Here is a 23,781-nt window from a genome sequence, read left to right on the forward strand (position 1 = left end):
CCTCCTCCATCTCGATCGCTATCCCACCTCGCCAGATCCGGTCCACCGTCCGCCGCCGCCGACCGCCCGCACCCTCGATTCCCCTACTCAACCGCCGCCGCCGACCCCCCGCACCCCTCCCCTACTCAACCGCCGCCGCCGACCCCCCGCACCCCTCCCCTACTCACGAATATCGCTACCTCTTAGTGATAAAGTAAAGCATTACAGGGCGATTGCATTGCATACAATAAAGCGACAACCATATGGCTCCTGCCAGTTGCCGATAACTCGGTTACAAAACATGATCATCTCATACAATAAAATTTAGCATCATGTCTTGACCATATCATATCACAACATGCCCTGCAAAAACAAGTTAGACGTCCTCTACTTTGTTGTTGCAAATTTTACGTGGCTGCTATGGGCTTAGCAAGAACCGTTCTTACCTACGCATCAAAACCACAACGATAGTTTGTCAAGTTGATGCTATTTTAACCTTCGCAAGGACCGGGCGTAGCCACACTCGGTTCAACTAAAATTGGAGAAACTGACACCCGCCAGCCACCTGTGTGCAAAGCACGTCGGTAGAACCAGTCTCGCGTAAGCGTACGCGTAATGTCGGTCCGGGCCGCTTCATCCAACAATACCACCGAACCAAAGTATGACATGCTGGTAAGCAGTATGACTTATATCACCACAACTCACTTGTGTTCTACTCGTGCATATGACATCTACGCATAAAACCAGGCTCGGATGCCACTGTTGGGGAACGTAGTAATTTCAAAAAAATTCCTACGCACACACAAGATCATGGCGATGCATAGCAACGAGAGGGGAGAGTGTTCTCCATGTACCCTCGTAGACCGAAAGCGGAAGCGTTAGCGCAACGCGGTTGATGTAGTCGTACGTCTTCATGATCCAACCGATCAAGTACCGAACGAACGGCACCTCCGAGTTCAACACACGTTCTGCCCGATGACGTCCCTCGAACTCCGATCCAGCCGAGTGTTGAGGGAGAGTTTCGTCAGCACGACGGCGTGGTGACGATGATGATGTTCTACCGACGCAGGGCTTCGCGTAAGCACCGCTACAGTATTATTGAGGTGGACTATGGTGGAGGGGGGCACCGCACACGGCTAAAAGATCAAACGATCAATTGTTGTCTCTAGGGTGCCCCCTGCCCCCCTATATAAAGAAGCAAGGGGGGAGGTGCATCCGGCCTAGAGGGGGCGCGCCAGGAGGAGTCCTACTCCCACCGGGAGTAGGACTCCCTCCCTTTTCCTAGTTGGACTAGGAGTGGAGGGGGAAAGAGGTGGACGAGAAGATGGAAAGGGGGCCGCCGCCCCCTTCTCCTTGTCCTATTTGGACTAGGGGGGAGGGGCGCGCGGCCCTTGCCCTGGCCGCCTCTCCTCTCTTCCACTAAGGCCCACTATGGCCCATTAGCCACCCGGGGGGTTCCGGTAACCTCCCGATACTCCGGTAAAATCCCGATTTCACCCGGAACACTTTCGATATCCAAACATAGGCTTCCAATATATCAATCTTCATGTCTCGACCATTTCGAGACTCCTCGTCATGTCCATGATCACATCCGGGACTCCGAACAACCTTCGGTACATCAAAACATATAAACTCATAATATAACTGTCATCGAAACATTAAGCGTGCGGACCCTACGGGTTCGAGAACTGTGTAGACATGACCGAGACATGTCTCCGGTCAATAACCAATAGCGGAACCTGGATGCTCATATTGGCTCCCACATATTCTACGAAGATCTTTATCGGTTAGACCGCATAACAACATACGTTGTTCCCTTTGTCATCGGTATGTTACTTGCCCGAGATTCGATCGTCGGTATCTCAATACCTAGTTCAATCTCGTTACTGGCAAGTCTCTTTACTCGTTCTGTAATAAATCATCCCGCAACTAACTCATTAGTTGCAATGCTCGCAAGGCTTAAGTGATGTGTATTACCGAGAGGGCCCAGAGATACCTCTCCGACAATCAGAGTGACAAATCCTAATCTCGAAATACGCCAACCCAACAAGTACCTTTGGAGACACCTGTAGAGCACCTTTATAATCACCCAGTTACGTTGTGATGTTTGGTAGCACACAAAGTGTTCCTCCGGTAAACGGGAGTTGCATAATCTCATACTCATATGAACATGTATAAGTCATGAAGAAAGCAATAGCAACATACTAAACGATCGAGTGCTAAGCTAACGGAATGGTTCAAGTCAATCACATCATTCTCCTAATGATGTGATCCCGTTAATCAAATGACAACCCATGTCAATGGCTAGAAAACTTAACCATCTTTGATCAACGAGCTAGTCAAGTAGAGGCATACTAGTGACACTCTGTTTGTCTATGTATTCACACATGTATTATGTTTCCGGTTAATACAATTCTAGCATGAATAATAAACATTTATCATGATATAAGGAAATAAATAATAACTTTATTATTGCCTCTAGGGCATATTTCCTTCATGTAGTGCCGACCAGCACCAACGACCACTGAACCCGCGAGGAGAGCAAACTCATCGCCCGGAGGAACCACCCGGATCGAGCTCACCATCGCCTAACCGGAGCGGGCCCAATCCATCCATCTAAGCACCAACCCCAAGACATAGCCATCCCGCCATGTGAGCATCCCGTGCCACCGACCTGAAATTGGAAAAGGGATGTGACAAAACCACTCCAATTCCGTGCTGCCAGCGGGCCATGACCACCATAGACCTCCCGGCTCCCACTGAACCGCACAGCAAGTGCCCTCATCAAGCTCGACCCAGTGGCATCCCACGGCTAGAGATGCTCCACTATGGTAAACCTCACCATGGTGCCCCACCCCTAGCAACAAAGGACACTGGAGAGGTCCAACCCGCACTACCATGAACCGTGCCACTCACGAATAGACGGCCAGAGGAGCTGTTCAAGACAAATCGGGCCGACATACCCACCACCGTCTCAAATATGAGGTTCCTGCACGACTGAACTTAGTAGCGATGTAGACTTTGGCGTGTCCGCGTCTTCTCCGCCATGTCCGGCCTGTTCTGCCTCCATGTCCGATGCCCTCTTCTTCGGGTCCATCGCTCATCTCTTCATTTGTTCCCATGTCGTTATTGGCTGCCCAGTCGACGTCTTCATCATAATCTCCACTTATCGACCGAGTATTGACATCCATAAAACCATGCATGAGCAGGTGTGCCTTCAAACGACCACTCGTAAAGGGGTCTGACTCACTGTAGAGAGACATGATAAATAATCATAAGGAAGTAAGGCATCCACATTGAGTATATATTACAAATGTTATTACCGGTAAATGAATAACATCGTTAGCAAGCAAATCCAAGCGTAGGTAAAGCCATGAACCATGGAAAAACTATATATGTAACAAACTGAAGTATGTTGGCTTGAACAAAGCCATCTAGTAACTAGAGATAATTGAGGATCTCGAGGTGCAACTAGCATAAAAAAAGGCGATATCTCTGGCTGGACCACAAAGATTTCTTGGTTGAAGTAATCATCATCAAACTCAATGACAGTGCTGATGTGGTACACCTCCTTGATATCGTTTGTGGACTTGCTATGATCTATTCATCAAATTCATGAGAAGGAGATGTCTTTATCATAATGAAAAAACTCTTCCACAGACAAAAAAGATGGGTGCCATAAAAAGTTAAAAAATGTGAAATAATAATTATTATTATTTTGGGATGGAGTGCGTCTTTTATGTTGCATGGTTGGCTGAACAAAATATGTATAAGAAAACTCGTTCAAGGATGCATCACCTTCATCGTCAATGCACCAAGTGCTTATCTAAAATGAAGAAAGAAAATGAAAAATATAAAAACAAGTACTGAATCTTTTAGCAAGAAAATATAACAAGGTCGTAAATATGGGCAATCCGCAAATAGTAACCCATCATATAGTTCTTAAATTGTGTTTGAGACCTATCATCAGGTATACCGATCAGAGTTTAGCTCGATATTCCGGTTCGTGTCTGACCTATGAATGACAAAGATAAATACATGAAAGTCTCACCCAATTAGGAAATTAATACCTAATTCTAATAGTATTGAATATGAATTGCATTGTCTTATGTAAAAAGAGAGGACAAAACCTCAAGACAACAACTCCAGTTTTCAAGCAATGCAATGCCATATTCTAGATATGAGCTCTCAAAGAAAAAACCAGTCTCAACAAGGAGATCAATCATCTTTAAAAAAAGTGACACCACAACCACAATGCATGCACTACTATATATGCTTTGGCTTCGTTTCATTCCTACTGCACGGTATCATGTTGAACTTGAAAGAAGAAGGACGGTGACCAAACATATCAACTAAAGCTTTACATGGTATCAATGCAAAATTGTACCATGCCAATAACTTCCAACCACGAACGGCATGGCATTTGGTATATATATATATATATATGTGCGCATATATACTGCCTCATCATGACTCAAGCAGTAGAATCCACTTCTACTAGTTGGAGTACTTGTGCATTATGTTCAGATCTGAGTCTGAAGAAAAAAGAGTATCTAATATTGAGTGATAGGAGATGGACATAAATGGAACGGAGAAATACCAGGAAATAAGAGACACCAGGAAAAGGGGCAGCGTTTCTGTGAGGAACAATCATTGAGTTAGTTATGGAAAGGCAAATCTACAAGCTTTGTCGAGATGGTCGACAAAGGTGTCCCGTATGGTGACATGCAACTGATTGGTAAGACATACGACATTCTCAGGTTTGTCGGTATGTTCACAAACGGGCTGCTGTAGAAGCGCTTCTTCGGGTGGAACAAGGGTGACCTCCTAAATTTCTTGGACAAGATCACTGCCGCATATTTGGCATCGACCAGAGGTGAATGCTCCTTCTTCAGAATAGTCTTGGACGAGATAGAGACAAGGGAGCCGGAAAATGGATAACATACCGTGTTGCTGTGCTATATACCAGTCAGTGTTTAAATTGTGTTTCAGACCCATTATATAGTCGACCTATCATCCGATAGACCAGTGAGAATTTTGCTTGATATTCCCGTTCGTATCCAATCTATGAATGATAAAGAATAATATATTACACTCTCACCAAATTATGAAATTATTGCCTAAATTTTTTAGCAGTTGATATTCCATTGTCTTATGCAGAAGAGAACATAAGACCTCAAGACATTAAATATAGTTTCCGAGCAATGGAATGCCACATTCTATACATGAGTTATGAAATAAATAATCAGTCTTAACATGCAGGTCAATAATCTTAAAGAGAGTATTAATACGTTGTTGGTTTTCTTCCTCCTCAACAAAAGCCTTCTTCCTCTTCCTGCTGCCGCCGCCGCTGATCCACCCCACCTATGACGGCCTTTGGGCCATAGAGGTGCAGAGGATCTCGGGCCCCTGCTGGCGGGAGGGACCCGTTCTTGTTTTTCTTAGGTTCAACATCTTGGTTGGGGATGCGGTGGCGATGAACCTAAGTAGGAATAATGTCTCTGACGTCTGATCCGGATCTCGATTTTGCAAATAGCATCGTTGGAGGATGTGTGGAGGTGTGTCTTTGTCGGATCTTGCAGAATTCGGTCGGTGCTGGTCTTCGGTGAATCTATTTCGATCCATTTTTTGATCTTCTTTGTTTGTGTGGTTACAGGTTTGATCTTTCTGATGTACAACTCTCTTCATGATATTTCCAATCTACAACTCTCTTCATCGGCGATTGTTGCTTCTCTGGTGCGGTTGTCCTTTGAGGACTTAGCACGACGATTTCCTGACCGCTACTAGATGAATGTTGGCCCCTGTGAAGGAAGGCCGTTGACGGCAGCGTGCCCTCGGCTCGTTTCAGTACTTGTATAGGTTGTCCATGGACCTGGTTATAAATATTTTTTACCTCTAGTGTTCTCACCACTGCAATGATTGATCAATAGATCGAAAATTTCTCTAAAAATTCATATTAAAGAAAGTGACACGACAACCACAATGCATGCACTACTATCTTTACTTTGGCCTTGCTTCTTAGCTACTGCAGGGTATCGTGTTGAACTTGAAATAAGAAGGACGATGGCGAAACATATGAACTCGACCTTTACATGGTATCAATATAAAATTGTACCGTGCCAACAACTTTCAACCATGAATGACATGGCATTTGGTGTGTGTATATGTGCGCATATATACCGCTCCATCATGACTCAAGCAGAGCACTTGTGCATTACGTTCACATGTGAGGAAACTGAATAAAAAAGAGGAGCTAATCTTGAGTGATGGGAGATGGACATAAATGGAATGCGGAAACATATCAGGGAATAGCAGACACAAGGAATTGAGGAGTGTTTCTGTGTGAAACATGCATTGCGTTAGTTATAGAAATGTGAGTCTAAAAACTTTGTCCAGATGGTCCACGAAGGTGTCCCGTATGGTGACATGCAACTGATTTGTGTGGCAGACAACATTCTCAAGTTTGTCGGTACGCTCATAAACTGTGACCTCCTAAATTTCTTGGTTGAGATCAAAGCCGCATATTTGGCATCGACCAGGGTTGAAGGCTCCTTTTTCAAAAAGGATTTGGACGAGGCAGAGGCGAAGCAGCTGGAAAATGGAAAGCACAACATGTTGCTGGTCAATAGGTTTCTCCTACCATTTAGGTGTCCTTGGACTGCATGCTCTTTAGCCCATTCACGGATGAGCATGGTGGGGCTTTCAAGATTGGTCAGTTGCCGCAATGGTGTTCTACATATTCATGTACTCTGCACATTCAGGCCAGATGAGTGGAGCAAGTACAGTTCACTCCGTGATGGTGCCCACACTATGTTCTCGTAATCTCAAGTTCTCAATATATACCTTATTGTCATTTTCTTATATGCATAATGTCCTAGTTACATTATACTGCTGACAAGAGATGGCCAACCATGAGGTAGGAGAGGGGTTGCAACAGTGGGATGAACCTGGGGTGTCTAGAGCCGCGGACGAGGTAAGTAGGGAGGCGGAGATATTTTATTGATGTCCACACACACAGCAAGGAGCGAATAGGAGGGCAGTAAAACAAGAGGAGAGACGGAGATATACTGCCGGCCTCACATAGCAAGGTTAAGGAACCCATGGTGGAGCAGTATTTACCGCACACAACCCCACACACACGCAGGTCTAATGGTCATTCATGCAGCAAAGCTCTTGACACACCCACGGTAACCCCGCCGTGACCAATGAACGAGCCCGAAATGGACGGCCCTGCAGACTCACAGTGCTGAAATGTGGCTGCAATTACCACATGCAACGGCCCAATTCACCCCGTCATGGCAGCAATGCTGATGAGTTTGGTATAATAACACCTTTTAAAGGAGAAAACTCGAGGCAAACACGCAAGCAGCAGACCTGCATGTAGGGCTCCTACACCCAATGATTTAAATACTTCCTGACCCCATATCGTCCTAGCGTTGGATGACCCGGGGGAGCCCAAGCCGTTATCGCTGGGTACTTAGATCTAACAGAAGAATAATGTGCATTGACATCATAAACTTTATCAGAATCATGGTTTTAAGACTCCCATGCAACGTCAATGCTACTATGACCTTTTATTTCAGGACATGCATTGTTATGAATGCAATAAACTGTCTCAAGAGCCGAGCTCCAATTGTACTCTCAAGCGAGTGCATAATGTGGCATTAACATTGCTATGAAGTTGTACATTTGTTTTCAGGAAACAAGAGAAAGCACTTTTGCACTTTTAAAGCGTTGACTATATACAGCATAACAGTTGAAAAAGGAAAAAAAAAGCATTTCGGAGTGGTATATGAATAGCAAATGTGTAATGCCATTAAATTGCTTTGTGGATCCAAAATTTCAGAGTATTTAAATTGTCACTCAGAAAAGGATCTTATTTCTTCTGTTTTCCCATTATAATTCTATTCAGATGCCTAAGGATGAAATGGATAATCCTTCGAGTTATAACATAACAATTTAAAAAGATTTAAAAAAAATTAAACCACTAGCCCATGCATTGCACGGGTTCACAACTAGTTTGGTCGAAAATCTGATAACTTTGCAAGACCACATTTCATCGGTTGTATATTGATGTAGAGGCTCTTCGTTGCCTTTTATGGAGCACAGAGATATCTTCACTAGGCCACTGGTGTTCAATGCCACATGTGCACTGTAATTTTTAGTCAGCCAGTATAGACCCTCACCTATACGTCCGGATGCACTTACCTTTAATTGGAAGGAAAAGTGTAGGCAGCTGGCCTGACATCTATGGCTCTTAAATCCTACTCCCTCTGTTCCAAAATAGAAGTCCTTTTAAAGATTTCAATATAAACTACATACGAAGCAAAATGAGTGAATTTACACTCTAAAGTATGTCAATATATATCCGTACGTAATTCATATTGAGATCTCTAAAAAGACTTATATTTAGGAACGCCAAGGAGTATGATTCAAAAACGAAGTCCCTGGCCAATACGGTCTTGAAGCATGTCACTCATAGTCATGGTTGACCAATCTGTGTAACACTCCCTTGAAGCGGGTATTAAACAATGATTGCTCTCCATTTGGACGGAATTAGGGGGATTAAACAATTGTTTTTTACGGGTGGATTAAACAATGGTTGGAGGCTCACCAATCTGTGTACAACTTCCTTGAAGCGGGTTTTTAGGCCTCTTCCAATGTATATCTGCTTAGTTGAAGTTTTAAGCATTTTAAAAAGTTTAGTAACTGAAGTTCTCAATAGTGCTTAGGTTGTTTTTGCTAACCTCCCTTCAATAAATCATCTAGCAACTAAAATCTTCCATGCATTGATGAACATCCTTGGTTCAATGTTTTGCCTAGGTTTGCGCATTAGAATTGTTTCTTCATGGGTCGCCAAAGTGCTATCTCTCCTCCATTACTTTCTCATGTAATTTTTTACTGATGTGGCATGCTTAGCACCTCTAGACCATGAAACATTGGGAACATCCGCCGAGCTTTAGTTAGACCCACTAACTAGCCAACCTATATATGCTACCTTTTCACTACATGCGGTTGCCGGCTTTTACCGTCATGTATGCATCCGTAAGCTTATAACTAGTCACAACTAATTTTGGGAGACAAAGGGATCAAGGCTGAAACAAGGACTTTGACTCGTACGCTATGTTAGCACTCGAGCTTACTAATAAACTTGTCCGGAGGGAGTATTGAGTATGCTGAGGAGGGTAGTTTGGCCGATGGAAGCTTTTGCTGGTTTGTCTTGTTGGTAACTTGCCGGTGCAGGGCAACTGGTGATGAAGTCAATATGGCGTCGGTAATATTGACGCGCATTAGCTCAAGGGTTGCATGGTCTCGACAAATTGTCTGAGCTTGATGCACTATTACCTAGGTTCGTGCTATGTGCTCTCAGTCTCCCTTCCTCCTTTTTTCCCTCTACCAGTCTTGAGATTCACCATTGTTTCCCATTACCTCTCCTCCAGCAGTTTCGCTGGGTGTGATTTGGAGGGGAGGGTGGCTGGGTAGTGTTTTGCCTTGTGCCGATTCAAGTCCTTTCTTAGTTGCTTGTGAGTGATCGAGAGGTGGTCAGGTTTCTTTTCCGGTCGAAGTTCATGGTGCACAGCTATGGTGGGAGATGGATCTGGAGGTACCCTTCGCCATTAATCTCCTTGGACAATCAGACCGGGTTGCTCTGGTGTCCTGTCCCCTCTTTCTTCAGCATCGTGAAGGTGGATGGAGAAATGGAGGCAGGTCTGAAGCATTTTGGGGTATGCGAGCTGACTCTGTGGCTCAGTGTTACATGTATATTCAGTTAAGTTAAGGAGATATCTCCCCGGGCACGCGGCACCCGATCCATCAAAGATTAGATCGCTTCATTGTATTTTTTTAGCTACAAATTTTGAATTCCAGTCTAATTTGATTTTCCTTAGCCATAAGTAAAGCTGATCGACCCCACCGTCTGGTGAGAAAATTCAATGCAAATCACTGTAGATATTGGTTGCAAAATCTCCTCCAAATCGTGTTTGCGTGGCGATGTACAACCAACAAATCTGGCAGGACAAGATTCTTGCATTGACGTACACAGGCTGACATGCAATGCAGATCAATTACGGAATCCTCTGCGGCACCGCAATAGTACCTGCGGCGCCGAACTCCACGTCTCGTGGCTATGGGAGGCTGTCCCGATTCTCTTGAATTAAGCAACACTAGTAGATTGTCCGTGCGTCACCACGGGCTTTTAATTTATATTTTTCTGATTACATCTATGAATGCAATGCATATCAAATTTCACATGTTTAGATTTTTTTCTGATTGCACATATCAAATTAGATGTAAGCACACACAGCACATGTAAGCACACACAGCAGGTGCTATCTGAAAATAAGTAATCATTAGTGGTACACACATCACTTCATATACGTACAGCAGGTGCCATCCTATTTTTTGCGGGTTACATCTATATTCGTTGAATTTACCATTGAGAATGAAAGGTACCTTGCAACAACTTGCATATAAGCAACGCCCCTAGCTCACCATAATCCAGAGAGATGGGTCCCTGGAAACCAAAAAATAGAATGGGTCAAAATTAGATAATCACATGGAATAAGCAACTACTTTAGTTGGAAAGAAAGTACCAGTACACAAGATTTTTGGCTCCCTTCTTCTCCAAGTGTTGCTCCTTTCTCCTAGTAGCCCTGGTTCAAGCAATCCAGAAACCTACTCCCCCATCCGAAAGTACTTGTCTTAGATTTTTTTAGATACAGATGTATCTCAGTACATACGTATCTAAAAAAGATCAAAGACAAATAATTTGGGACGGAGGTTGTACTACTTAAATATATGTAACTAATTTAATTGCCCGTGCATTGCAACGGGTATACATATTCTAGTCTCACTCTCTCTGTCTCCCAACTTATTAAGCGTTGGAAGATATTCTTCTTTTCTACCTTCTGCAACCAACTACCTCCAGCCTCTCTAATTCCCTACATCAAATCATTCAGCATCCAATTATATATGTACACAATAAGAGTTCGACACAATGTATTTGGAAAAATAATATGTGCGTCCAGAATTTGCCATTTCATGGGTTGACAATGCCTCATATTTGACCTCCGTGGAAGCAGTCTGATGTAGAAAAACTGCAAACTTGGACATGCCAATCTATAGCTTCTTCATTTCCATGGATGTGATGCTAAATCTCATCAAGGGACCGCCACTGAACAAACAAATTACTAAAATATGACGATGGTTTGGTGGGCAAAATGATATAGTTGTGTGAAGCCACCATAAAAATTCAGCATCAAAAGATCTGAAAAGCTTCAGTCGTTCTGGTTGCCGAAAAGGACCTAATCTAAAATGTACACATCAAAATAAATTCAAGAGAAGCACATAATAACCATACATCACCAGAGGAGTGAATACTATCCAAGTAATCTCATTCACTTAGTCCTAATTAGATCTATAATCTTGGAAACATAACATTTGTTGTGAAACTCCTGGATCTAGAACATATAGAGCTGAATGATATATCTCCAGAATTGTACCCTCTAGCTTCAAATCTGGACAGTGAGCCTCTCGTGGATTGGTAGGTCAGTGAACACAAACTGCAGCATCCGGAGGCAAGGGAGATGCTCGGCATGAAAGGGCGAGATCTAGAAGATGGAGAACCTGACGATGGTGGGGGCATCTAGGGAAATATATTCATCCGACAGACTATCAGCTGTTTGGAAATAAGACACATGTGTGGAGTGAATACATCAGATCCTTGTCATTCTAAACTAAACACTGAACTTCAGTATTTATTAAATGAAATAACCGGCACCACTCTACTGTTGACAGCATGTTTTATTCGACCACTTGACGCATGAGCAGAAGTAACTAGATCTGAAAAAGCTTGATTTGTATAGCTGAACTAATTTACATAGTTATAAGACATGATACTTGATTACTTAGATGGCAGTGTTCCGATAATTTCTCAGTAAACCAAAGGGATCAGGGAATGGCACCAAACATGGTAGAAACAAAAATACAAGTACTGTTCCACATATCCACTGGTAAAAAAAGTGCAGATAGATGGTAGCAATTGTACTCCGTATAACAGGCCCATTGATATACTGATGAGCTAAGGAAATATGCATAGGCTGACACTATCCAGGTTAAATTGGTGAAGTGATGTGCAGATCGAGCAGGAACACCCAAGATTAAGCAGGACGGCCTGGGAAAACAACATGAAAATATATCGATCGAAGGACCAAAGGCTGAGCAGGAATTCGATACTCACTCGACCGCCCGACGACCGATTGACGGACATGAGGCTGTGGCCGCTGCTCTGCGTCCCAGGCAGCATGGAGGATAGCGTACCCTTGCGCCCGCGGCAGCTCTGTGCGCACACGTCCCCAATCTTGGCAGCCAACAGAACACCTTAGAGCATCTCCAACAGCCGCGCTAAACAAGCGCCGCGCCGTAAATTTCGCCATTTTAGCGCGCGCGCAACCCGGCAGGTGGCTCCAGCGGGCGCGCAATAACCGCTCGCGCGGTATAAGGAATTGGGCGCGCGGTCGGATTCGCTATCTCGCACGGTGTATTTGGGGCGCCCTCTTCCGCGCGCGGCACACTCGAGCGCTCGCGCCGCACTCTCTCCTCTCCGCCTCCTACGCCCCGCGTGCGCCGGCGCCGGTGAACTGCACCCATGGACGCACGTGCCGGCACCCCGCTCACCCCATCCTATAGCCGCGACCCCTCCACCGCTGCCGCCTCCGCCGCCGCTGCAAACCCTAGCGTGGGGGGCGTTGGCCTCGCCTCCGCCGGAGCTCCTCCGACCATTGGTCTCGCGCGCGGACTCTTCATGCCACCGCGGATGACCTTGGCGGCGGGTGGTGTCGCGCTGGCGCCGGCCCGAGCCGCCGGCCCCTCCTCGAAGCTCCCCAATGCGGCACGGCCAAAGAAGGGCAAGACATCGGCGAAGAAGAACAAGGCGGCGGACGGCTCCGGCACCTCGAAGGCGAGGAGGAAGAAGCTTGCAGGGCGTGCAACGGGCGCGGCGGCTACCGAAGCGCCGGCGAGCTCACTCGTTGAGCTGGCGGCCGACGCGCACAACATGTTCGACGAAATGCCCCCAAGGTAGAAATTATTTCCAACTTTTCTTTTCTTGTTATTTTTTCAATGCATTCATCATATAGATAGCTTATTTGCATTGTTCAAAAAACTTTGTAGTCTCAATGATGATGCATACATGTCAACTATGGGTGTTGGCTCCAACAATTCGCATTGGTCTCAAACCAAAGACATGCATTTCGAAGACCATGAGTTCGAGGTGGACGAGGAGGGTGAGGGCATTGTCGACGCGCCGAAAGGAAGAGCGGGAAATTACACCAACGTCGATGACATCTTACTATGCAATACTTGGTTGCAAGTGTCGAGGGATCCATCCATTGGAGGTGATCAAAGTAGAGAGGCTTATTGGGGGCGGATGAAAGAACATTTTCATGTTCACAACGTGAGTGGAATTGACCGCTCTGAGAGATCACTTCGGTCCCGATGGTCGACAATCAACTCGGATTGTCAAAGGTGGGCGGCCTGTCAAAAGGCGGTTGACAAGTTGAACCCAAGTGGCACAAATGAGGACGATAGAGTAAGTGGCATTTCATACATGTTCATCATACTTGTTGTTGGTGTTCGAAGTGCTAATTTGCTTTGTTTTCATGTAGTACAACATTGCACAAAACTTGTTCAAAGAAGAGGAGAGGAAAACCAAGAAGGGGAAGATCAATAAAGAAAGGGTCTTTACCTTGCCTCATTGCTATAATGTGTTGAAGGATGATGAGAAATGGAAGAAGCGTGAAGATTTGGATGATTTGCATTTGAGCAACAAACGCAAGCGAACAATTGAGTTGGACGATGATGATGAGCAGGAGGATGATGCATCAAGTGATGATGGCAAGAGAAGCCCCACACCCAACTCGGTTTCATACTCTAAGCCAAAACGACTGGATGGGTGCAAGAAAGACAAAACAAAAAGAAGAAGAGGAAAGGAGATGATGAGCTCAAAAATGCTATGAAAGCTATTGTGAAGGCAAGAAAAGAAGCCAACGAGGTGAGGAAAATGGCAAGGACCCCAGATGCCGCAGCCGAGGAGAGGAGGTTGGCGTCTGAGGAGAGGAGGGTGGAGGCCAAGGAGAGGAAGGTGAGCAATGATGAGCGAACAAGATTGTTGGAATGGGAGAAGCACTTGTTCTTCTTGGACGCATCTAACCTCAATGAGGCACAAAAGGAGTTTGTCGGCCTTTCCCGTGAAGAAGTCTTGATCAAAAAAGAGCCATGATTCGTGCAATGGGTGGCGGTGGCCTTGGCGCTATGGGTGGTGGTGGCCTCGGCGCCATGGGTGGCGGTGGCCTTGGCGCCATGGGTGGCATGGGTGGCTTCGGAGGTACCGTGGGCGATTTAGGTGCCATGGGAAGCATGGGTGGCTTTGGAGCACCCCCCGATGCTATGGCCGCCATGGGAGGCATGAGTTTTACTTCTCTCATGGGAGGCACGGGTGCACCTCCGGCCGCCATGGGCGAAATGTCTTTTGATGTGCCTCCTCACACACATTCCCATGAAGATGCCGTTGAAGATCTTGCCAACACCGCCGGAGCTTCACGTGATGCGGTGCGCGGTGAGGAGAGGGAGGAAGATTCATCTTCGGAGGCGGAAGAATCGTCTTCGGAAGATGAGGATGAAGACAAGGACGAGGATTGATATGTCTCTTGTTTGTGTCTTGAACTTGGTTGGATGGCCTTGTGGGCATGAACTTTTATTCATCAACTTGTTTGTGTGAAATTTTATATGTCATGTTTATTGCATTTTGAATGTTTCAAATTCATTTTGTGTGCAAAATGCCATATATACAATGCCACGGCGAGTCGCGCGCGCTGCTTTTTTTGCGCGCTGCTGGAGCGGCGCGCGTGTGCACTGCATTTTAGCGCGGCTGTTGAAACCAGCGTCGGCGGCCGCACAAAACCAGGAGAATGGCGCGCGGCAAACTAGTTTTTAGCGCGCGGCGTGAAGCGCGGCTGTTGGAGATGCTCTTAGGGCCACGCGTGCAGAGGAGTCGCCTCGGCTGGTAGTGTAACGGGACGGTGCGTCTTAGACCTGAGGCCTGCTGGGGCAGGCGAGTGGCGACGACGGGGATGAGCGGTGGTGGAGCCAAAGAACTGTGGCCAGCGACCACTCTTAGGGTTCATGTGCCTGCATGGGAGCGACCACACCATGGGAGGAGGGAGGCAAGACCGGCCCTATCTCATCTGAGAAGGAACCCATAGGTAGGGGAGGGGAAGGACAAAACCCTAGATAGGGTTTGCCACTCACCCTGCTTCGAGCCGGCGGCGATTCATGGGGCTGCTATTGGTCGATGGGCATCACCGTCGCGGCTGAGATGGACCACGCCATGGAGGGGACCTGGCTGACGGAAACATGAGGAGCATGTAGTAGAGGAGGGATGGGGGAGAGGACCACAGGGCTGGCGGCGGCAGTGCAACAGATCGTGCCTGCGTGTTTTTTGCCCTAAACGATCATCCAGATCTTGTGTTGGACTGTTGGTACGAGGGTCGGAGGAGCAGTAGAAGCGGCCTTGTTTTCCTGGTTTTTGATGCGTGCCTAGACCGGAGAGAAAAAGAAAACGAAAGGTGGGGTTCGCTCGGGAAATCCGGTGGGGAGGAGAAGTAAGGCCTGGTGGCTGCTAAGGAGGTGCTCGCCGGCGAGCGGGCTCCGGCGGCCGCCTAGCGCGCGGAGTTGGATCGGGGCGCATCCCCGCGGCCGTGGTTGTACTCGCTACGCCGCCTGCCCAAAAGAACCGGTGCTCCCCGCCGCCTGCCTCTCTTACCCATGTGAAGCTACCACTCCCTTCCTCCTCCGCCAGCCCCAAGAGTGCCCACCCCGTTGCCCGGTCGGCTGCACCAGCGCCTTGCCGGTGGCGCTCGTCGGCCCTCCCCGCCGGCCCCGCGCCGTGCCCGTCGTCTCCTCAATCTGTTGTCAGGGGACATGCCAGCGCCCTCCCAGTGGCCCTCGCCGGCCCTCCCCGCCGTCCCCGTGTCGTATCCGCCATCTCCCCAATCCGCAGCTAGAGGACACGCCAAGAAGCTTCAGTCATGAGGCCGTCGCGCCGGAGGTCTTCCATCTCAGATTTGTTTTCTTTACGGTATTTCCTCAGTGATGTGATGCTTCAACTTTTCTTCCAGTGCTTCTCAAATTGATGTAACCAAGAGTATGTCGTGGATCACCATTTTAGATTCTGAAATTTATTGTCATCTACCCGTCGTTCTGAACTTCATTTGTCATTTTTCAGCGATGCACATTTTTACTGTCAGGTTTATAGTCATCAAGCAGTCCTAAATTTTAAGGTTATATCAACATTTATATTCCTGATTACAGGGTGTTGTCAAGAATTTCATCATGGCCACTGCTTTCCCACCGAGGTATTTGCCGCACGCAGCCATGCACAAGTGTCGTCACTTGCATCTCCTCTGTGCGTTCCCGTCACTCCATGCTGCACGAGGCTGCAGTCACCACACCCTTGAGTAGGTAATTCATCAATTGATAGTTTTTGTCCCTGCCGTGACTTGCATCTTTCTACCTTGCTTCAAATTTAATTTGATTGAATGTCAAATAAAGATCAACTTTATCTCTGATTGATTCATGGAAGTGCAAGCTGAATTATATTCAGGATATTCTGATTATTACTTCCAAGTTATATTCTAACACAATGTCTTTGGTTTAACAACTTGCAAGTGTTTCTTGTACTGATGTTAACCTCATAAAAAAGACTCCCAGGTGGACATCTGCTATAAATAATCAGGTACTTCTTTCTCATTATCAAATTCGAATGCTCAGTGAAACTATCCAATGGATGGACTGGTTGTTTAACACTGAATCATCAACACTTTATTCTCATCTTATCTCCTCTTCCATTCACTGAAACATCTGCAGTGCACGCTTGTTACTTCTTTGACTGCTTGAACATAAATATTGAGAAAACTCAATTTTCTATGGGCATGAATAATCTTTCGATTCATACATAAAATCAAAATGTGGTTCCAGTTCCAGGAGGTATGGCATGATTTCTCTGCTGGCGTGTGTGTGTGTTGCTTGTTTGTCTGTTGCCGGCTGGATTGCACAGCGGCGATGCCGGGAGCCGGGGGTCATTGGAAAAGTGAGATGCCGACGTCACTCAAAACGATCCTTGCATGGTATTGACAGAATCATCCACAAATTATTTGATGGCATTGACCCTTGCTTGGCACGTGCTTGGCATTGACTGAATCCTACATTGGCGAGCTTGTATCCCGACCAACCTCTTTGTCTTCATTCTTTTTTAGAAGCTAACTCACTTGGTTTGTGCGCTCCAATTTGCATATAGAGAGGTTCAGATGTCTGGCCAGCTAGGCACTGCCTATTTCTCTAAACCTGAAAATTCAAAAATCACTTTAGTTTTCACTAACACAGCTAGGGCCAACACCTGCTATCAAAAGAGCCTCAACAGTGGACGGGGTGGCGGAGTAGTCACGTACCAACAATACAGTAACTGCTAGCTATACTTCTGGAGCAAATTCTTTGTCGTAGTCATCAGGCCGCAGATGGCGTTGCCGGGATACACGCCCACCAAGGTCTCCGGCCATATAGGCCCGTGAGGGATCCAGGGTGTTGCTCTATGCAGCATCATGACCACAATGGTGACTTTGTTTTGAAAATACTATTTGAATGGCATCACAACATTGAGTACATATTTTTTTTCAACAGTTGCTTTATTTTTATACCATGTGAATCTCCCTGGGTTAGCGCTTGAGACGTGCGTTACACACGGTTAATTTTTCACGATTTATTGTTGTTGCTATTTCCCACGAGGTACTTGATAAAAAGTGTTCGGCGTGTGGTGCTCTTCAATGACTTGTTCTCTTTTGAAGAGCAAGCAGTAGAGCATGAGAGTGCCGTGATCCTCCAAATTCCTGCTCGCTTCTATACCCGTATATCTGTTATTTTTGATTGATTTTATTCCCTTGAATGCTACATAAGAGGTGTCTTTGCAGAGCTTAAGAACAATTTATTTGGTTGGAGCTAACTAATACTGTATTGCAAAGGGCCAGACAGCCAACCAACTACAAATGGACTGCCCGAATTTATCCATGTGTTGGAATAGATGATATTTGATGATTTGAACCTTGCAACGGTAGGGTTTCCACATGTATCTACCTCAATTTATTTGAAGATACTTGTTGAAAGATATTTCTAATACTTTAGTGCATGTGATATATTATTTTAGATAGTAGTACTACTTTAATGTGGTGTGTTACATTTTAGCTGGCAAATGGGTTAAATTCATCTACACATCAGGTCATCAGCACTCAGTATCTCTGTGTTCTTGACATACAAAAACTATACGTGTGTGAACTCTTGAAGTAAAATACCATATTGTCTGCTTGATTGTTATTGTAGTTAACAAAATGTTTAAAAATTTAGCAAAAACATACAACATCCAATAATATAGTACTTATTAGCATCTATCGTGATTATCAACATTTATATTTGTAAGACATGTGTTGCACATGCATGTTTATACTGTTTTAAGTTTTCAACTGCAGGGGTGTGAGACATCAGCATGCTCTGTACATAAGCAGGGAGTTCAGGGGCAGAACTGAAGGTAGACTCGGGTGCAGTTATCCACTCCTACTTGCTTTCACTAGAACAGCATATTACACTATGAAAGCAAGATCATGCACTGGCATCGGTTTTATTACTCCACAGATGTGGGTCATCGGCCATGACAAAATATGGGATAACAAATATTATGGATACAAGATGGCAACATAAACTTCGCAATTTTATGATTTGTGATCTTGTAGATTTTTGCCATGCGGAGGACAAATGATTCTGGCTATATGCACTGGAGTTTAATCCATGTAAATTTGGAGAATCATATGTGTTTGAGATGATTTGAGAGTGCCCTTACCGGCCGTGTAGGTCCACGGTAATTCAATTGTTCTGATTTGTGTTCCTTTTTTACTTAACGGAGATGTATTTTCACTATTAAGTGTAATAATTAATAACTATTGGATGTGTTCCGCAACGCGATACACGATGAGTGGGATTTTCCTTGGCATGAGCGGAGATGCCTTCGAATTACTAAGTTTTATTTGGTTGTCTGTTTCATGTGTTAGTTCTGTATTGTACCAATGTTCATTCAAATGAAAATGCAAGGTACTACAATGATGAATGTATGATATTTCCATAAAATTAATAAAATATAGGACATTGAAATGTAGGGGTTGAGGTTTAGAGGTCTGCTGGAGTTAAACAAATTGTAAGTGAGGATCTTTATAGGTGAGTCCCTATGCGTTGATTGATGGGAAATGTTTTAGGGGACCTATGAGAGTTTCTCTGACTCTGGTTCATGACTCCTTGAAAATCCTCCCAACCATTCCTGTTTACACTAAAAAACATATTTTGTTACCCTTTTAATTATTATTTTTAAAAATTTCTTTAGTGAATTCAACTTCATCATATAACCGAGTTTTGCTTTGAGCACGCATGTCGGCCACACGACAAGAGCTGGGAAGGAGGCAGAGTTCATAAAGTACATGTTTGACCGTGACAACCCCAAGCATGTGTCCGCGTACCTGATGACGAGGTGACCAGGTGAATACAACTCATGAGAGTGCGAGCTTTGAAAGAGGATAAGTAGAACACATATTAGTCGCGAGGGAACGCAAGAATTTTGTTTTTCCTGTTGCAACGCACGAACACATTTACTTGATTAAACATAAATAAAATTAATATAACTTTTTTATATTTGAGAGACGTGTGTTGCACGTGCATGCTTACTAGTGGGAGTTTAGGAGTAGAGATCAGCTTCGATCATGCCGGCGGCACCAGCCGATAATTTCCCTGGCAAGCTGAGACGTGTGCGTCACCAGTCATCGCCATGCTCGCTAGATTTAGCACGCCGATCGAACAGCAAAAGCCAACCAAAATACGTGTTTGCTACTTTGCTCTGGATACTCCATATAAACTTTTTCTAGGGGATCCATATTTTTTTTGGTTTTGTAGGGTCTTGAGGGAATCCATATAGCTTTTGCATACAACATTTGATAGAGATAATTAAAAGAGTGAAATTGTTCATCTAGACGAGACGAAGAATTTTCATATTTAACACTTTTTCATTTGAAGTCATCTAAATTGCGTTTTCTAGCATGCGATATTCTTGTGTCAACACGTGAATCTTTGAATTTGTCGCAACTTCTGCGGCAAGCTCCGTTTGGACCATCTTAATTTCTATGTGGATCATCTGCAAGAAGTCCATCCAATGGTGAATTCCAATCATAAATTTGACTTCGTCTTGTTATAGCTTCAAGCCACTCTCTGCGATCAAGCCATTTTTGATCGTCAACACACTCCACGAGAGGAACGAATCCCCAGCCACCACCTTCCCTAGAGCGGGCGCAAGCTTCACCGGTGGCTCCTCCAGTTGTATTGAGGTGATGGGAAGGGAGGAAGGGGGTGGCGGCATCTGCTAGGGTTTCCCCCAGGCCGCCAGAGGAGCGAGACGAAGGGCGGGGGGGGGGGGGGGGAGGGATACACCGAGCCAGAGAAAAAAAAACACCAGGGTGGCCGGGAAAAACTTGGTGTGAAGCTTTTTTTGGTTGCCTGCACCATGGACACCCTGTGTGAGAAGCTTGCTAGATAATCCAATCTTAGCCAGATTGACTTATTCCGCCCGATGCAGATGCACGCGAGACATAAGACACAGAGTGATGGCAACACGCTCTCATGACGTGTGTGGTGCTTTGTTTCTTCTGAAATGGTTGATGGATTAATGGAGTTACACGAGTGTATAAAGCACCTAAACGTGCATACACTAATCTTACTCAGCGAATGTTTCTAAGTCGAGACTGGATAAGGCCACCGTATCATACACTGTTATTCCCAACATTGCAGGGGTCCTTCCAACAGACAGAATCAGGGCGGGATAGAACGACGCACGAGACCTGCAGGTGTAGCCTTTGGCCGGCCATGGCTGCAGATCACATCCGATTGCAGGTTGGGAGGACTTGCAATGACACTTAATGCGAGGACGCACTACCGGTCCTGGAGGCGTCTCGTGAGCACACTGATATCTTCTACCTTGGTAATAAAAAAATTATTCCCTAGTGAATGCCATTGTAGGAGCGCTGATATCCAGTTATGGACGACTTGTAGGACATACCAGACATGTAGTTTTATTTCCGATGCCTCCTAACCCTAGATTGAACTGGTCTTGCTTGGACTCTTTTGTATGTGTGTAGACGATCGAAAATTGTGGCACAAATATACTCCTACATTCGAAAATCTGATAACTTTGCAAGACCACATTTCATCGGCTGTATATTGGCTCTATATTGATGTAGAGGCTCTTCGTTGCTTTTTATGGAGCACAAAGATATATTCTGGGCCGCTAGTGTCCAATGCCACTAACATGTGCACTTTAATTTTCCGTCAGCCGGTGTAGACCCTCACCGATACGTCCAGATGCGCTTACCTTTAATTGGAAGGAAAAGTGCAGGCAGCTGGCCTGATATGTGTTCGTCATAAATCAAATTATTCGAAAACAAAGTCACCGGCCAATAAGGTCTTGTCGCATGTCACTCATAGTCAACGTTCTCCTTTCCTTCAAAATCGGGAGATTCCGATTGAGCTCCGTTTGGTCGGAAGCAGGGAGATTAAACAATTGTTTAAAAATTAATGGTTCGTAATTTAAAGACTCACCAATGTGTGTACTACTCCCTTCAAACGTATATTTAAGCCTCTTCCAACGTTCATGTGGCCAGATGAAGTTTAAGCACATTGAAGAGTTTACCAACTAAAGTACCCAATGGTGCTTAATTTTTCATGTCTATGCTTTTTCCATGCATTATTGAGCATCCTTCATTTAACTGTTTTTCCTATGTTTACGCATTTGGCATTGTTTCTTCAACGGTTGCCAAAGTGCTCTCTCATTCTTAATTGCTTTGTAATATTATATTTTTTTTACTTATGTGGCATGCTTAAAACCTATACACTATGAAACACTAGGAAGGGCCATACCCTCCTGCCTGCGTGTCCATGACACGACATTAAATCCACGGAGTATTAGTTAGACCTACTAAATCAGCCAATTGACATGTGCTACCATTTCTTGGCATGCGGCTGCCCAGTTTTATCGTCTTGTATGCATGCATCAGTAAGCCCGTAACTACCTTCACTAGAGGAAAATCTTGCTTTCCGTGTTTTAGTCTATAAGCCGTGAACTTTTTTTTCGGGTACTGGCTTATGTTCCTCTAAGCCGAGTCTAGAAAAAAAACTCGGCCAATACAGAGGACTCGGTTTATGGCCATCTATAAGCCGAGTGTGGCAAAAATGCTCTCGGCACAGGGAGCACGCGGTATCTACTATGAATAGCATCCGGCTTACAACTCACAAGCAGTTAGTCTAGAAATGGTTCATTCTTACATGTGGAGTGTACACTTGGCCATAATGCGATAGAGTAGGGTGTGGTTGGGTTTTAGTCCCGAAGAAGGTTTCCTAGCAGTGTTCTTAGTCCATTGCGGATGACTCAAGTTGTAAAACTTCAATAATATTGGTTACAATACTTTGCTTGAAATAAAGTTGGTCTCTACGGGAGCTCATAGAAATCTATATTTGCTTTTTACAACCATGTGACAGTAGCAATGCATGGACAAGGTTCGGACCAATTACAGTGCACGAGCAACCCTAGAAGAATAATGAATTATGATATGTTTATTTTCATACGAGAGAAAAAGGTACGAGCATGAGCATACACTAGTAGAAAACAGGGAACTAGTCCCTGTTCCAGAGGGCCTTTAGTCCCGGTTCTGGAACCGGGACTAAAGCCTAAAACCTTTAGTCCCGGTTCGCTTATGAACCGGGACAGAAGAGGCTCCACGTGGCCACTGCGGGGCGCCCATGCAGGAGGACCTTTAGTCCCGGATGGTAACACCAACCGGTACCAAAAGGTGGCCTCGCGTCAGCAGCTGGAAGTAGCTGGGGTTTTTTTTAAGGGGGGGGGTTAGGTCTTTTGGAGGATTAATTTAGGGGTTTCATATTGTGTTAGCTAGCTAATTAATAGAGAGAAGTGAACTCTCTTTCTCCGTGCTTTGTCGACGCTAGCTACTATACATATAGAGAGAACTCGGCATGCTAGCTAGTAACCAAATGAAGGAACAATTAATTACACAAGATCGTCATGAACATATACAGAGAGAAGTGACCTCTCTTTATCCGAGAGATTGGTCGAACAACAAGTTTTCGTATATTGATCCGATGCTACTACATATATACAATATAACATCTCTTACAATCCCTAACAACTAAAATCAATTTCCACATGATATTCTCCCTTCTCATTTATGACGTTTTCAAGAAAGAATCCCGCCAATTCCTCTTGAATCGCTCGATGCGATCATGTGGTAGGAATTCATCCCGCATCTGCGACATCTAATTTAAAGAAGGGGGTCAATACATATATATGAATGAAACTCAACACAAACGATGGTAATAAAATAAAATTGTGAATATTATTGTTTACGTACTTCATATTGTTTTGCAGAGTAGCCCTGCTGAGAGGTCGCGGTGTAGATGAACTCGCAAACGTAGTATCCACATAAATTATTCCCGCCTTCCTGCCACAAGACCTTTACGAGAAATAGAGTTCAATCAAACTGATAATCAAGAATAATAAATGGTATTGATGAAACTATAATAAATGGGAGATGCGCGGAACTAGCTAGTACTACTTATTTTCGGGTGTGTAAATCGCAGTTCCCTCGGCAGTCCCGG

The 23,781-nt window shown here is 45.0% G+C and overlaps 1 protein-coding gene across 8 annotated transcripts; it reads left to right on the forward strand.

Annotated features, from left to right (window-relative positions):
* Positions 1-15,633: 15,633 nt before the first annotated feature.
* Positions 15,634-19,027, forward strand: LOC123152266 (uncharacterized). 8 transcript variants are annotated; one of them, XR_006476086.1, is made up of 4 exons: positions 15,634-16,114; positions 16,348-16,771; positions 18,051-18,139; positions 18,552-19,027. XR_006476086.1 is itself a non-coding variant. In XM_044571856.1 (4 exons), exons 1-4 carry the CDS (start codon positions 16,065-16,067, stop codon positions 18,033-18,035), a joined length of 303 nt encoding a protein of 100 aa, XP_044427791.1. In that variant the 5' UTR covers positions 15,634-16,064; the 3' UTR covers positions 18,036-19,027. The 8 variants fall into 8 exon arrangements, 3 of the variants coding, with proteins under 3 accessions (XP_044427791.1, XP_044427789.1, XP_044427790.1); XR_006476085.1 differs by having other exon boundaries at positions 18,057-18,139; XR_006476087.1 differs by having other exon boundaries at positions 16,348-16,497; positions 16,705-16,771; positions 18,057-19,027.
* Positions 19,028-23,781: the final 4,754 nt, after the last annotated feature.

This window comes from Triticum aestivum, chromosome 7A (assembly GCF_018294505.1).
Source record: "Triticum aestivum cultivar Chinese Spring chromosome 7A, IWGSC CS RefSeq v2.1, whole genome shotgun sequence".
NCBI lineage: Eukaryota > Viridiplantae > Streptophyta > Magnoliopsida > Poales > Poaceae > Triticum > Triticum aestivum.

Bases quoted from the DNA above. Each gene is read 5' to 3' on its own strand.
- LOC123152266 (XM_044571854.1), top strand. From the start codon at position 16,065: ATGAGGCCGTCGCGCCGGAGGTCTTCCATCTCAGATTTGTTTTCTTTA. The intron at 16,115-16,347 runs GTATTTCCTCAG...TCCTGATTACAG, and splicing joins TCAGATTTGTTTTCTTTACG to GGTGTTGTCAAGAATTTCAT. The intron at 16,772-18,050 runs GTACTTCTTTCT...TGTATTGCAAAG, and splicing joins CATCTGCTATAAATAATCAG to GGCCAGACAGCCAACCAACT.